The sequence below is a fragment of the Trichosurus vulpecula genome, chromosome 7 (genome assembly GCF_011100635.1).
Source record: "Trichosurus vulpecula isolate mTriVul1 chromosome 7, mTriVul1.pri, whole genome shotgun sequence".
Taxonomy (NCBI): domain Eukaryota; kingdom Metazoa; phylum Chordata; class Mammalia; order Diprotodontia; family Phalangeridae; genus Trichosurus; species Trichosurus vulpecula.
In genome coordinates, this window is record NC_050579.1 from 132,048,903 (window position 1) to 132,064,797 (window position 15,895).

General features: G+C 37.5%; 1 protein-coding gene across 1 annotated transcript in view; it reads left to right on the forward strand.

Moving 5' to 3' along the window:
• The window catches only part of ARHGAP18 (Rho GTPase activating protein 18), a 174,219-nt gene that overhangs the window by 103,398 nt on the left and 54,926 nt on the right, over window positions 1-15,895 (forward strand). Inside the window, exons 4-6 of the mRNA XM_036767994.1 lie at window positions 1,657-1,720; window positions 9,511-9,686; window positions 14,360-14,525. Coding sequence (XP_036623889.1) covers window positions 1,657-1,720; window positions 9,511-9,686; window positions 14,360-14,525 — 406 coding nt within the window. The remainder of the gene's footprint in view (window positions 1-1,656; window positions 1,721-9,510; window positions 9,687-14,359; window positions 14,526-15,895) is intronic.

Below are 15,895 nucleotides of genomic sequence, written 5' to 3' on the forward strand. Positions count from 1 at the left end.
AGATGCTAACTCCAACTCCCATGTACAGATCAGAGAACCAGAATTCTTATAGAATTTATTGCCAACAGTAGTATTCTTCAGCGAGGCCAAGTTTCAGTGAATTGTAGGTGGCCATGATTTCAGAAAAAGCAAAATTGTAGATGAGCCAAAGATTCATTGAGAGATGTATGATGTAACTAAATTGGCTGAGGAAGGGGTATCGAACACAGAGAAGCAACACTCCCAAATGCAGCCTGAACCAGATTAAAATGTAATTGGGAAATATTTAACAAAATAAATGAAAATACAAGAGAACACTGATGGTATTAATATGTGGTTTTCTGAGTCAATATGTGCCACAGGGATCCTTATGTACGGTTTAGTGGTAGCCCCGCCATTTCCCCCACCTTTCTGTTTGAGTTTGAAATCAATGGGGGCAGCTAGGTGGCTCAGTGGATGGAGAACTGGACCTGCCTTCAAATCCAGCCTCAGACACTTGACACGTTTTAGCTGTATGACCCTGGGCAAGTCACTTAACCCTATTACCTTGCCCTACCCCCACCCACAAAAGGAAGCCACAAGGCTAAAGCATATTACCAGCAGTAATTTTCAAGTACATACATACATACACACACACATATACGCACACACACGCATGTGCACGTGTGTGCGCAAAGAGGTAGCATTGTGACAGTGCAGTGGAAAAAATAATGGATTTGGAGATAAGTTTGAATCCTCGTTCTTCCACTTGTTCTCTAGGGGACCTTGATGATTTGGGCTCTCTGGGCCTCAGATTTCCCCATCTGTAAAGTTGGACTTTAGTCCAACTCTAAATCTGTGAATCTATGACTAGAAAAAGAGGTTGCTGGTCCTTTATGTAGCAAGAAGGGAAACAGGTGAACAGCCCCCAATGGTATCCACAGTGATTTAAAAGATGGAAGGTATAGCCTCCAGTGAATTAGGCACCTTTATGGAAGACTTAGGCAAGAGTATAAGCAAGTAGTGAATGTACAGGAGTACCCATGCCAAGGAGATGATGCCTCTAAAGAGGTGTGTATATGTGTAGGTATGTATGTATATGGGGCAGCTAGGTGATGCAGTATATCCACTCATCTTCCTGAATTCAAATCTGGCCTCAGACACTTACTAGCTGTGTGACCCTGGGCAAGTCACTTAACCTTGTTTGCCTCAGTTTCCTTATCTGTCAAATGAGGTGGAGAAGGAAATGGCAAACCACTCCGGTATCTTTGCCAAGAGAACTCCAAATGAGATCACAAAGGGCTGGACACAACTGAAAGTGACTGAACAACTATGTGTTTGTGTGTGTGTGTGTGTGTGTGTGTGTGTCTGTATACACACATACATATACACACATTTATGTACATCCTTTTTTCTACCTGGATTGTGGATTTCTTGATGGTGATGATAAGTGGATGTGGTGACTTGTCTCTAATTCTTCTTCCCAACAGCCAATACTAGAGTGTTTTCCACATTGTCAGCACACAGGGATTATTTATTAGTTAGCTGATTAGTAAGCTTTGTATTTATTTGTTTAGTTTGGTGAAATCCCAGTAAGCATCCCATTGTCTAAGATTAATAGAATTACTGTATTCGTAGTGATTTTTTTTTTCTGTTTGGAATTCAGTCTGACTAAACGGCTTATTTTTCTATCTTTAGGTTCCATATGGCAGTGAGTTGGAATCAGTCAGAACAAATGAAAACAAATATGAAGAAAAACATGGTATGTAGTGCCATTTCTCTTTTATTTTTCCCATTATTGGTTGAATAAAAATTCATGATCTGTTCAAAAATTCACTATTGCATAAAAAACACTAAAGTTGTGTTTCATAACGGATAATCCCACAGAGACTTGTATATCTGAGGCATTCAAGTATGCAGCTAGGCAGTTCAATAGAGCATTGAGTCTGGGGTCAGGAAAACCTGAGTTCAGATCCATCCTTGGACACTTAGCTAGCTGTGTGACCCTGGGCAAGTCATTTATCATTTGTTTGTCTTGTATAATGGAGATAATAATAGCACCTACCTCCCAGGGTTCTTGTGAGTATCAAATGAAATAATAAAGTACTTAGTACAGTGCCTGGCATATAATTAAAGCTGTATAAATTATATTATAATAAAATATATGATAATATATATAAATATATGTTTTGATAATATATTTTAACTAATTACTAATAGATTTTAATAATATAAATAAAATATATTATAATAAATATATTATAATATATATAATATGTTTTAATAATGTATTTTAACTTATTAATAATATAATAAATAAAATATATTATAATAAATATATTATTATTATCATTGAGTAAAGAGTACTAGATTGATTTTTAGAAAGGCTGAAAATTCCTCATGTAAAAATGATAGTGGATAGTCCTGCTGAATTTTATTTCTTATTTAATTATATCATAGTTCTTTGTTATTTTTATCTTTATCATTGCATGATATAGTATTTCTACATGTATAGTTTTAAAGAGAATTTAGAAATTCAAATATACAAAATATGAATTGATAATAAGAGAAAATCTTGACTATTAACCATTATGCTAAAGAGAGAAGCAAAAACTTTACTATTTCCAAGTTGTGATACATTGAGTCTCGTTATACTGAAAAGTTTGGGTTCAGGTTTTAATTAGCCATCCTTTATCACACAGCATAGTTCAGTTGTCCTGATGACTGTCAGTGGGCGTGTCAGACACACGTCCTCCTTTCTTGCTCTCACTATCTGGGTTTGTCCGTGCATGGAATCAGGCTGTGAAATATACAGAAAGGACACAGAGAGAAAATAGTCACAGGAGTTATGATGGTACAGTGGGCCTACTGTATCCTTAAACCCAATCCTCTAACCCAATTCGATCCCCCAGCTAATCTAGGTCTTTGGTCATTGGTTTAAAAAAAATGGCATTGTAGAGGATTGTGAGCCGGTGGCCTCATCATTTGATGGCAGTGGTAGAAAGTCCATGAAACTTCTGTGTGTGAGTAGCATGTGTCAGAATCTGACAAACTCAGTTCAAGCATCAGAGAACCATTAGAATAACAGGGGAAGGAGAATAGGGGCTCCATGTGGTGGGGCAACACAGTGGCTAGTGGAAACATGCGTGGGAGAGGCAGCTAAGGGCTACAATGGATAGAGTGCTGGGGTTGGAGTTAGGAAGGACCCAAGTTTGAATCCTGCCTTATACCCTAATTAGCTCTGTCACTCTGGACAAGTTCATTTCATCTCTTGCAGACTCAGTTTTCCTACTCCATAAAATGGGAATAATACATAATAGCACCTACTCCACAGAGTTATTTTGAATCTCAAACGAGCTAACATATGTAAAATGCTTTACAAACCTCAAAGTATTATATAATGCTATTTTTTAAAATGGAAAGGGACATGAGATACTCCCTCAGTGAAGTGGAATCTCAATGGTAGGATTAGTATTTCAAGCTAGAGGAGAAAGAGGACCGGTTAGGCTGTGTCTGAGCATTCAGAATCCAGGAAAAGAGATGGGAGAAATAGTAACAAAAAGTCAGTTGAGGGTACCAACGGGCTTAGCCTGGTTTGGTCTTAGAGGAGGGAATTTCTTAGTCTTTCTCCAAGGCCGCTCAATTAGAATCATGGAATTGTAGAGTTAGAAGGAGCCTTAGAGTTTATTTTTTTCAGTTCCACTGTCAATTATTAGTGTAAGGTGGCAGATCAGTCACTGGGCCTTTCATCTGCTTTCATTCCTAGTACTGCTCTTTACTACCTTGGGCAAATCACCAAATTACCCTGGTCCTCAATTTCTTCCTTCCTGAAACACTGGCACTAGATTTGATGGTCTCAAATTCAGCATGGTTCAATGGAAAGATTGATGAATTTGGGACTGGAGGGTCTTGGGTTCATATGCCGCCTGTTCTATGTCTTATTTGTGTGACCTTGGACAATCTACTTACCTTCTCTAGGCCTTAATTTTCTCCCCAAAATGACTCTGTTCTCATTCAAGACTGTAATCCTTTGTGCTCTAAAAGACAGTTAAGTGGTCATGTTAGACTCAGAAATCAGGAAGACCTGAATTCAAATCCTGCCTGAGCCACTTAGGCTTGTGTGACCCTAGACACATCACCTACCCTTTCTGTGGCTCTGTTCCCTCCTTTGTATAATGAAGATAACATTATCTTACCATATGGGATTGTTGAGATTAAGGGAAGGGGGGGGAGAGAAAAAGCATTTATTAGGAGCCTAGTATGCGTCAAGCACTGTGCTAAATGCTTTTTTCATAAATATTACCTCATTTGATCCTTGTAACAACCGTGCAAAGTAGGTACTATCAATATTCCCATTTTACAGTTAAGGAAACTGAGGCAAACAGAAATTAATAAGTGACTTGCCCAGGACCACGAGGCCAAATGTGAATTCAGGTCTTCTCAGTTCTAGATCTAGCCCTCTACAATGATAGTAGCTAACACTTTTATAGCTCTTCTTATGTGCCAGGCACTGTGTTAAGCGCTTTATAAATATTCTTTTATTCTATAATCACAGCAACCCTAAAGGATTGGTGCTGTCATTATCCTCATTTTACAGATGAGGAAACTGAGGCAAACAGAAGTGAAATGACTTGTCTGGGGTCACACAGCTAGTACGCATCTGAGTCTATATTTGAACTCGGGTCTTTCTGACTCTATCTACGGAACCCCTAGCTACTTCTCCAAATGAGATAACACATCTAGAGTAGTTTGAAAACCTTCAAGTGCTATATAAATGCTAGCTGTTATTATTATTCGTAGCCATTAAATCTTATCATCTCTCAGTTGCCTCCTGAGAAACTATTCTTTTGTGCCTCCTCACTCACAGTCACAGAAACTTGCCTCCTTACTCTTCACCAATTTTAATTTTTATAGGAAGCACTACATAGGTGAAAATATTTTATGCCTTCATCTTTAATATATGGGGCAGCGAGAGACTTGGACTTGGAGTCAGGAAAACCTGACTTCAAATCCTGCCTTACATATTGACTAGCCATGTGAGCCTAGGCAAGCTGCTTCATCTTTGCCTTAGTTTCTTCGTCTGTAAAACGGGCACAGTAATAACACCTCCCTTCGAGGCTTGTCGTGAGGATCCAATGAGATAATATTGGAAAAGCACTTTGTAAACCTTGAGGTGCTATGTAAATGCTAGCCATTATAGCTCATATATATTTAACATTGCTTTATTTGCATTCTGTGGGTACAGAATTTCATCTAGTTATAAAATGACCAGTTGTCTCCAGAGGTAGCTTTTCCTTCCTCCCACCCTCCCATCCCCAACCTTTTTACCAGCAAATATTTCACTGGTAGGAAAATACAACTTTGGACTGCCAGAATGCTGGCTTAATGCTAGAGAAGGACAATTTATGCTAGCGTGAATATATACAGTTATCCCTTCCACATTGCAGCTTTCCCCAACACGGTTTCAAAACAGACACACACACACACACACACACACACACACACACACACATCGCGGGTTGGCATATGAAATTAAATGGGAATTTTGGGGGAGTTTTGCGGAAGCCGCAAAGGCCAGCAGACAAACAGAGCCTGTGACCAAATACTTAACCCAAATTTTACAACAAGGTACTGTAAACACCCCATAAAAGAAAAAGAAAAAATTCAGACCTCTTCTCTGGTACAAAGGGAGGCCAAAAAATTTTATCCAGACATTCCAGATCGCTGGGGTGCTGGGCCCCTAGCCCCTGCAATGTGGAAAAGATAACTTACTTTGGGCTTTTAGGGTTTTGTGGCTGGCAGTCACCCAATCACTGAAGAGAGCTTGACCACGGGGTCTTTCCCTTCTTTTCTGGAGTCCAGGCTGCAGTCTATACAAGTGGGAAGTTCTAAAGGGCCAGAAGGCCTTGCCAAAAGCATTGCTTGTACCAACCAGGCAGGGGGAGTGTGACCTACTTGTTCCCTGATTTACATCTGCTTTGGCCAGCATACTGTGAAGTGGGCCCAGATCCTCAAATTAGCATAACAAGAGAATCAATTAAACTCAAGTAAAGCCATGCTGATCTCCCAGTGTTTACAACTGCACCTGTGTTCAGTACTGTGCATTGCTCTTTTTCAGCCAGTGAAGAAACCAGTGTTAGGCAAACAGCGGAAAAATCTGAAGAGACTGATGGGAAGCACTGTCTTGGGGTTCATTCAAAAGCATGACTGTCCCAGCAGCCTCCCTGAGGGTGGAGGTGCCGTGATTCATTCAGAATGTCTTTCCAACACTAGACTTTTATACATTTTAATTTAAATTATTTTTCTTCTCTAATTTAGATAGCTACAAGTCTGTTCTAGTGTTAAAAGTAGGACTTTTCATATTTGAAAATGGGCCTTAATTATCTGTAGGGATAGTCTCCCATTATTGTGCATGCAAACTTTCTCCATGTTAAAAGCACAATATTCTTAGTGAATAAATATAATGCAAAGTATAGTCATTCTTTTCAAAAATGCTTATATTTTATTATCTTCTGTCTGGTACTTTGGAGAAGGGGAAAACAATTTTATTGAAAGTTCCCTTTGGATTTTTGTGACATGAGTATGAGTGGCAAGAGAACAGTCATCTTTAAGGAGTTTTACAAAATATCCAAAGCTTAGTACTTCTGACTCCATCCCCCAAATGGGAAACTGAGGGAGAGGAATTAAGCAGTTCACACCTTGAGAATTTAGTCCAAGAGCTAAATGGCTTCTCTAAGTACCATGTGCTAATTCCCATCTCACAATAAACAATAATCCCATTATTATTCTATGATAGATATGGTTCATCACCAGTTTGGAGGCTCGGTGGTGAATTATATACTCAACTCTTGGATTTTAATTTGAAAGAAATTCCTCTCTGTTTGACAACTGGCTGACTAGATGCATTGTAGTTGTGTTAACTTGTATGCTTCTGCTCACTATTCTTTCTCAGTGTGGGGGAGGAAATTTTTGTTTCACCTATGTTCTGTATCTTTATTCCTGTCCTATTTCTTCTGCTACCAAGTGTTCTTTCTTGCAAGATCTAATTGTTTTAAAGACACTGATTACCGTCTTCATTGCGACTTTTATTTTGGTGGGGGAATAGTTAGAGAGAAGGACAGTATTTTCTTCAAATATTCTCAGCTGCGTATAGGGTAGTACAAAATAGTTGCTAATTTTAAAAAGTGGCCAATCAGCCTTCTTCTTTACAGCTGTTTCCTAGGTAACAAGCATACAGTCACAGGAAAGTATGAACCAGAAAAAAAGGGGGCAAAGTAGAATGAAAAACCTTGCCTTCACCCTTTGGTCACCACCTCAAAACAAAAAATTAACAGTTAGTAGGGTGCCAGTATTGAGGTTTGATTCTTAAGGAGAAATAGCAGCATTGTATCATAATGTCTGATGTCATCATTGGGATATAGGTATATTGTTGTTATTGTTAATCATAGCAATAGTAATAAAGCTTTAAATTTGTGCTTCTTTGAAAGTAAAAGGGGGACAAAATGGACTTAATTAGCCGTAAGATTCAAAGTAAGTGCGTTTTGGGGGGCAGTGGATAAAAGGCAGCAAGACATCTTCCTGAGTTCAAATTCATCTTCAAACTCTTACTAGCTCTGCGAACCTGGGTAAGTCACTTATCCCTTTTTTATCTCGGTGTCCTCATCTGTAAAATGAGCTGGAGAAGGAAATGGCAAACCACTCCACTGTCTTTACCAAGAAAATCCCAAACGGGTCATGAAGAGTCAGACATGATTGAAAAACTACTCAACAACAAAAGTGGTTTTGAAAGTTTTAAAAGGCTACATTTGTATTTTTTGGGGGGGATTTAAAAATAGCACACACACTCATACACATAAAATTATTGCTATCTCAGTTTCTTCCCAAACATCTTCATTTTAATTTCCATCCAAGTCTTTGTATTTGTTTAGTTTTCCCCAGGGGTCTTTCAAAAATTCATCAAACTCCTGTGTGACTGGGTGAGAATATGGATGGTGTGTACGCTTTTATCAGGCAACTCAGAGCTTTTAAACTGTGAACAGAATGAATAGGATGAAAAAAAATCAGAACAAACCGAAACACAACAGTTTTTCTCACCCAGGCTGTTTCAGTATGTGCTATGTTCAAAGCTGAAAAGTTTCCTGGAGAGTTTTACTTAGAAGACTCATCATCAGAAGTTCAGGCTGCTTGTTTCAGCAGAGAAGTTTAGAATATTAATAAAGACTGTCATGAATGAAGAAAAAAAATTTAATCCTTGGAAATGATGATGAAGTTCAGAACATCTCTGACTAACACCTATGGCCCAAGGATCCTCCGGGTACCTCTGTATTCTTCTACCAGTTTGTTTTGGTACCAGCTGGCTCCAGCCCTGACTCACAGCTATTAGCTTTTTGGCACTTCTGGCTTTGAAATTCTCAGAATACTAAGCAGGTGAAATTCCAGTAAAGGGCAGGTCAGGGTGGGGAGGGACTTTTATTCCAGGAAACTTTTTTTTAAAGCACCAAACAGGTAGAGAAATATGATGTTGGCACTATTAAAGAATCTCAGCCAGCTCTATGCTTCCTTTGCTAACCAAATGCATGTTTAATATACAGCACTACCTTATTAACTTATTCCTTAGTTTTGTAAAGTTGATGGCTACTAATAGTGTTTTTTGAGTGTAACATATTCCAAGACATAGGTAAGTATGATATATATATATATATGTATATATATATATATACACACATACACACACATATACACATACACACATGTATGCACACACATATATGTGTGTATGTATATTATATATACACGTATGTGTACATATGTGAAGACGAATAGTCAGTGAATAAATTAGTGTGTTTATACTTCCTTGGAAAGTCCCCTTGTTATTTACCATTTTCCAATTTAATTTCAGGATTTCCCATTTATCATCTTTATTTTTATGTATAAGTAGAAACTAACCGCTAAAGTCCTTCAATCCTTCATCATGGTATACAGGTTACCTTGGATTTTCAAAGGCCATGTCTTTGAAGTAGACATGTCAGTTTCTATGGAGCTAGAAAGACTTCAAATATAAGCCTGGTAATAATAACTGGCATGTTTCTCTCCTGAAAGTCAGTCTGGCTGTTTCTGCAGAGGCATCTTGACATGTTGTCCACGAGGCAATGGTTTTTCGTTATGGTCGCTAGGTGGCGCAGTGGACTTGGGGACAAATTCTGTCTCACATTTATTAGCTGTGTGATTCTGGTCAAATCAGTGATCTCTCTTGGCCTCAGGGACCTTATCTATAAAATGTGGATAAAAATAGCTCCTACCTCATAGAGTTTTTTTAAGGATCAAATGAGATAACATACATAAAAGCTCTTTACAAACCATAAAGTACTGTATAAATGTTAGCTATTTTTTTCTGACATAGTAACTTAGTGATTGTCTAATGAATCAGAGAAGGTTTCTGCTTTGCTTTGTAGAAGGTATACCTACATCAGTGAGGAGCATTGACCATATTATAATAAAATATAAGTAGCAGAAAAATAACGTATATGACATTGTTGGGTCTCTTATGTCTAGATCTGGCCTCTAACTCTGGAATTAGTGAGAAGAACAGCCTATACCTGCCTGAAGATGTACCTGTTTCTGAAACGGACATCAACCTAGAGATTTCCTTTGCAGAGCAAGCAGCCAATTTGAAAGAGACCTCAAAAGAAAAGCTTCTGGAGAACAAAGAAGAGTACAATTCACTACCTGTATGTATATCTCTTGAGGGTTCATATGCCCCTGAAACTAAGTAGGCCTTATATGGAATGCATTCTCTCAACATATGTGGAATGAATGAATGAAGATTGATTTTTATCTCTCCAAGTCAGGCATTAGTCTCTTGAATTCCATTCCAGCTCTATAGCACTATACATTATATAATATTTAAATAGATAAATGCTTTCATAGGTGTAAGTATTCATTTCAGTGATCTATTTCTCTATTGAATGTGACACAATAAAATGACACAATAATTCTTACCTTATTCTTTACCTTCTTTTCTTTAAAAGCATTAAAAAGCCCAGTGCTGGCATTTTTTCACCATTCTTTAAAATGTATCATTCCAGAGTCAAATTTATTTTTTAATTTTTAATCTGATACTAGGGGAGAGAGGTATTGTCTGCAAGAATCCCAAACTTTGCCTGGCTTTGATTAATCAGCATGGTTTAGAGCTTTGCTTTGATATAGGTAAGAATGAGCGTCTTGCAACTGTCAATTAATTGATTAAGGACCAATTATGTTTAATTTTTAAAATCTGGCCAAGGGAGTTAATGCAAATGAGCTTCAGTTTTGATGTTAAAAACAAACCCAATGGGTAATTAATAACATCTTTTCCTTCTAGTTGCTTTGTGTGCCAAATCAATGCATTCTTTTTTCACTTCATTTCTAAAGAAGGCAGGGAAAATGGTGACTAGAGTGTCCAGATTTCTAGGCTTCCCCCAAGTCTCTGAAATACATAGCATTGAATCAACAAGTTAAGTTTCATGTAGTTAGATGCTCCTTTGAAATTTCGTCACTTCCCATTTAAACCTGTTGTTTAATAAGAACCTTGGTTGGTTTAGTTTCTCCATCCCCAGCATATTAGATATAGCAAACTAGAAAGGTCATATATGACAAAATGCTAGAAATGATTATGAAACGGGTCAAAGAGCGCTGGGCTTAGGACCAAAGCACCCGGTGTGTCTCCCTTTAAGCAGCTAATTTTGCTTTTCAGCCTTAGTTTCCCCATCTGTAAAAAAGGAGTGAAAATAATTATACTAGCTATCACACAGGGTTATTGTGAGGAGTGCTTTGCAAACTTTTAACGTATTAGAACTATGAACTGCTGTTATTGTTATAAGGAGAGCAAAAGTTAGAGTCTGCCAAAGAAGTTGGAGACAAAAATTATTGCAGAGAGATAACTTGTTTTATTACAACATCAAATAGTAGGTGTTCATAATGTTGACTTGTTTTCCAAGTTTTTATCTTGCATCATTCAGGATAGTCAGAGGGTCATTGAATTTTAGTGCTTGCAATGACCTTACTGAGGTTCTAGTCAAGCCTCTTAATTTTATAGGTATACAATTATGCACTGTATATAAAAGGCAAGTCAGTAAATATTTATTTCCTGCCCTGTGCCTGGTAATAGGTAAGCTTCAAAAGGCAGACCGTTGTTGAAAGAGATCTCTAGCAATATGACTTAAAAAAACATCGAATTTTGAGAAGTCTTTAATTCTATTTTTAAGCAAGCGAAAAGACATAGTAGCTTCTGCTGAATCACATTCCTTGCTCTCAACAAACTAGACAATCCACTCCATTAACTAAACAAAAATGTGAGGAAATTTCATAAATATTTAAAGGTTCTACCATGAATTAAACATTGGGCTAAAGAGCTCATTCTTTTTATTAGGTGCTATGTTTAAAAAAAATTGCTAGGTAAGCCAAATACTTGAAGTAATAATATTTTAGGCTTCTTTGAATCTGGGATAATGCTTCAATTATTGTATTGCCTTTCCCTTTTTGGAATGTTAGAATGATTTCAATTTAATATTGGATCATCTTTTCTATGTGGTAAGTTATTGGCCTTTAACAGTTCAGAACAATGGGTTTAAGGTCAGGCGCAGGAAAAACTTGGGTGCCATTTTTAGCAATTATAAGATGACCTCATCAGATTGAATTCTACCAGTCAATTCTATACCATCAACCTGGAAGTTATAAAGTTGACAAGCCAATAACTATTTATTTCATCCCCAAATTAATAACATATCTCCCTCATTGTAGGGAATAGATCTTAAACTAAGCTTTCTTAGTTTAATTATCCACCCTGAATTGCTGATTTACTGAGGAACCTCATGTCCATTTTCTTGTTACTCTCCCTGTACCTATTTAATTTTTTAAAATAATAATCCAAGAGATTCAATGTGTCAAAATGGATAGAGCCTGAATAATCATAATCATAGTTAACATTTATATAACACTTATTATATGCCTGGAACTATGCTAAGTGCTTTACAATTATTATCTCATTAGATCCTCACAATAATCCCCATTTTACAGATGAGGAAACTGAGGTAAAGTGACTTGCCCAGGGAAACATAGCTAGTAATTGTCTCAGGCTGGATTTGAACTAAGGTCTTCCTGATTCCAGGCTCAGCAGTCTATCCCGCTGTGCCACCTAGTTGCCTAACCTGGGTTCAATTCTAGCCCCTGCTTCATACTGGCAGGACGACTGTTTAGCAAGGCCCTTAATCTTTTGGAATGCTGGGCAACTCTCTAAGAATGTAAGTTGTAGGGGGAGTTTCCCATGGAGAACTTTCTTTTATGAAATCACAGCTCTAGACCGACCCTCCCCCTTTCCCTCCTGCCCCACAACATCCCATTTTAAAAAAAAAGTCAAATATTAATTACAAAATACTTAATTGGTGACAGTTCAGCAACTTTTAGTGGAAATACATTCTTAGTGAGAATTAGATGATCAAGTGATAATAGGAACAAAATACTATGGGTATGGATGGCTGCTATGGGGAGGAAACCAATGTTAGCCCTGAGGGTACTTTCCTCAGTGCTGTGATTGCCTCATAGATAATCTGGAATCAAAAAAGAAACTGAATTACAGAAGAGTCTAATTTGAACTTTCCCAGAACATGTTTAAAGAAGAGTATATTGTGAAAACAATGGATGCCTTTTATACTTATCTCTTATAACACCCTACTCTTTGACCCCAGAAGAAAGGTGATCATTTTTTAAAAATAGCTCATGAACAATAGAGTTAATGTCATATATGTGTAAAGGGTTCAGACTTGAACTAATTTGGGACAGAGTTCCCAACTATTCAGTTGTTAGAACAGAAAAAAAGATGAGGAAGTAAGATTTTTTGTCTCAGAAGAGGGAAATTCTCAGTCCCAATGACAGGAAGCTCAATAGAACATATAGGGATGTGTGTGTTTGTGTGTGTCTGTGTATGTGTCTGTGTATTTAGGAGAAGAAATGTATAGAAGGCCGAGAGACTGATAAAGGAATAGATGGTTCTGATTTTCAGCTTCTGCATGAACCAGTGGAGGTGTGTCTCAGTAGTAGGAGAGACAGATTTATCATGGGTCAATACTTAGGATTTAAAAATATATATATATATATGTGTGTATATATATGTATATGTATCTAGATATATAATATAGCTATTATTATTCAAAACTTAGCACCAAATAAAATGAGCATTCTTGTGTACAAAACAGAACATAAAATAAGGCTTATATATGAAACTTTGAATCTCTGTTCTGTAGAGCTTGTTTTTCCTTTTAATTTTACAACACATTAATCACTTAAACTTTCAAAGCTGTCCTCCTTGTTGGTGTTTCCTTTTGTTCTCTTCTGTACTTATTTTTTTTAATTTAATACTTAAATTATGCTATTTTCTTTTTCTTTTGGGGGCAATCCTGTTGTTAGAATAGTACTGAAAACAAGGGGAAGAGAGTAATAAATAGTAGAGATTGTGCTGGGAGAGTGTCAACAGATTTGTCCTACTCCACCGTATTGCTTGCTTCCTTACTTTGGTTTCTCCCTATTGTTCATGTTTTCCTCCATGTCTCAGTTTAGTTTGTTCTATAATATTTATTTTTTTCTGACTAGATACAGTGGTTGTCGAATGTGTGATCTGCAAGTTAGGGAGGGCTAGGTGAGGGCTTAGGTGAGGAGAAGGGAAGAAAAATAACTGAGAACCAAGAGGGAAGAAAATGAAATTCTTTTCTCAAGTCCTTATCTTTGTCCTGCTGTCTTAACTGTGACTAGGGACTCAGAATTTGACTCATTTGTGGTTAAATGAGTGGGAAATAGCTTCCCTGACCTGTACTTAGGTCATTGGACCTGGAGATGGACTCTACTAGGAAGATTTGCTGGGTACGTTCTAGACCCTCAAATGTGCTTTTTATGTTTCTTTTACCTATTTAGTGTATAGCTGGTAGGGCATGATTACTGGAAGAAGTGGAGGTAGAGAGGAGCAGACCAATGTATCTGGCTGTCATAACTCTTTTTTCCAAGGTTTAAGCACTTGATTTCTGGTCTTGGCTAATTCTCTAATTAAAATTACTGGTGTTCTTTGATCTCCTTTTACGTAATTCCTGGTCTCCAAAATTCCATAGAATGAGTAAGTGTGTGTATATATGTGTGTGTGTGAGTGTGTGTGTGTGTGTGTGTATGAGTCAAAGTACATTTAGTTTTAATCCAGGTCACCATTGCTTCAGGCTCTATGGTCACTTTCATTGTTCGCTTTCATCTCCTTTCTTTAGAAAATTCTTGATCCTAATTTTAATCATAACTTCTCTGTAAACTAATTACTCCTTTTCATCCTCGTATTTCAAAGGCAAGTTCATCCTGGAAATGTTTACTCCATTTGTGGTATTTCTTATAGAGTTTCAGACTGCCAAAGGACAAAACCGGTAACACAAGGATTGGTGACCTGGCACCCCAGGACATGAAGAAGGTTTGCTACTTAGCTCTCATTGAGTTGACTGCACTGTATGATATACTTGGAATTGAGCTCAAGCAGCAAAAAGCTGTGAAAATGAAAACAAAAGGTAAAGGTATTTAATGAAAATCATTAAATTCTCTCATGAAGAGGCAGCAAAGATGATTTTGGCTTTTTGCCACTATGCCCACCGAACAAACCTAAGTATGAGTGGCAGAGTTGTAATATTGAGTTTTTCACACCTCACATATTAAGTACAGAACACACTAACATCATGTTATAGGGCACTGGGGGCAGATAAGAAGAAACTGTTAAAAGTTACTGTTAAGGGCATTCAGAAGGAGGGATGGCTTCTCACTCCATTTGATGCCGTCATTTTTGGCAATTCTACATGTTTCAGTGCTGTGTTTGGGGTACTTATTGATTCATCTAGGAGTTCAGCTCTAGAGAACAGTGCTTCAAGGGTAATAATCACATCTTATATTTCAATAGTAGAGCTTATATAAGGATCATAAATAATTTCATGCCTGTCCCTGTGATTGAGAGAGAATGGAGATGACTTTTTAAACAATTCACAGAATGGTAGCCTGACCCCTTGAGGTGGTTGTAATTCCCCCACCCCAAGATCTACCACTATTTTGTTAGTCATTGTTAGCTTTACTGATAGCAATGCTATCGCGTTATTTAGACAATCCAGCTTTGTGCGTAACAAATTCCTCTCCTTCGGTGAAATGTTATACAGGAACTAGCCTTACTTATACTTACTCGTGAAATCTGATTTTGTTTTTCCATAGTGTAGAAGAATCAAGAGAGGCAGCTTTGAAGCCAGGAAGACCCAGCTACTTCTGACAGATGCTAGCTGTGTAATCCTGGACAAATAACTTAATCTCTCACTGCTCTAGGCAATTCTCTAAGACTGTAAATTGCAGAGAAGGTACAGACCTGTATTGGTAAAGAGAGTTTCCTCACTTGGGAGTTCACTCCCTATGCCAGTGAAATGACAGATCCAATCCCTTTCCCTAGAGTAGTATCAGCTCTATACCCATTAGATCTGTGCAACAACCTGTTCACTCCTCAGTTTTGCTTTCTACACCTTTTTCTAAAGACCCTCCATGGATTTTTATGGCATAATCATAGTTCCTCAGGGCTCTCTTATTGAACTATACAGGGATTTCCTATAATGGAAACTGAGTAGAAATTGCTTAGAAAACCATTGAGAAGCTACAGTTGTGGTTTGTTTTTTTTTTTTCCCCATCCATGCTTTTGTTTTAAATCCTGATACTCTTGTATCAGGGAAGCCCTGAAAAGTATACCTTTGCCAATTGGGTTTGGGATTAAGGATCTTTGCATCCTCCTATCCTAGAGGGTCTCATTCCTATGTTTGGACTGATAGTTAGAATACAGAAATCAACAGTAAGTCAATCGTTTCCAGTTTTTCAAGGGTTAATGTGATGAAAAAAGTATTGTATTTAAAATCAC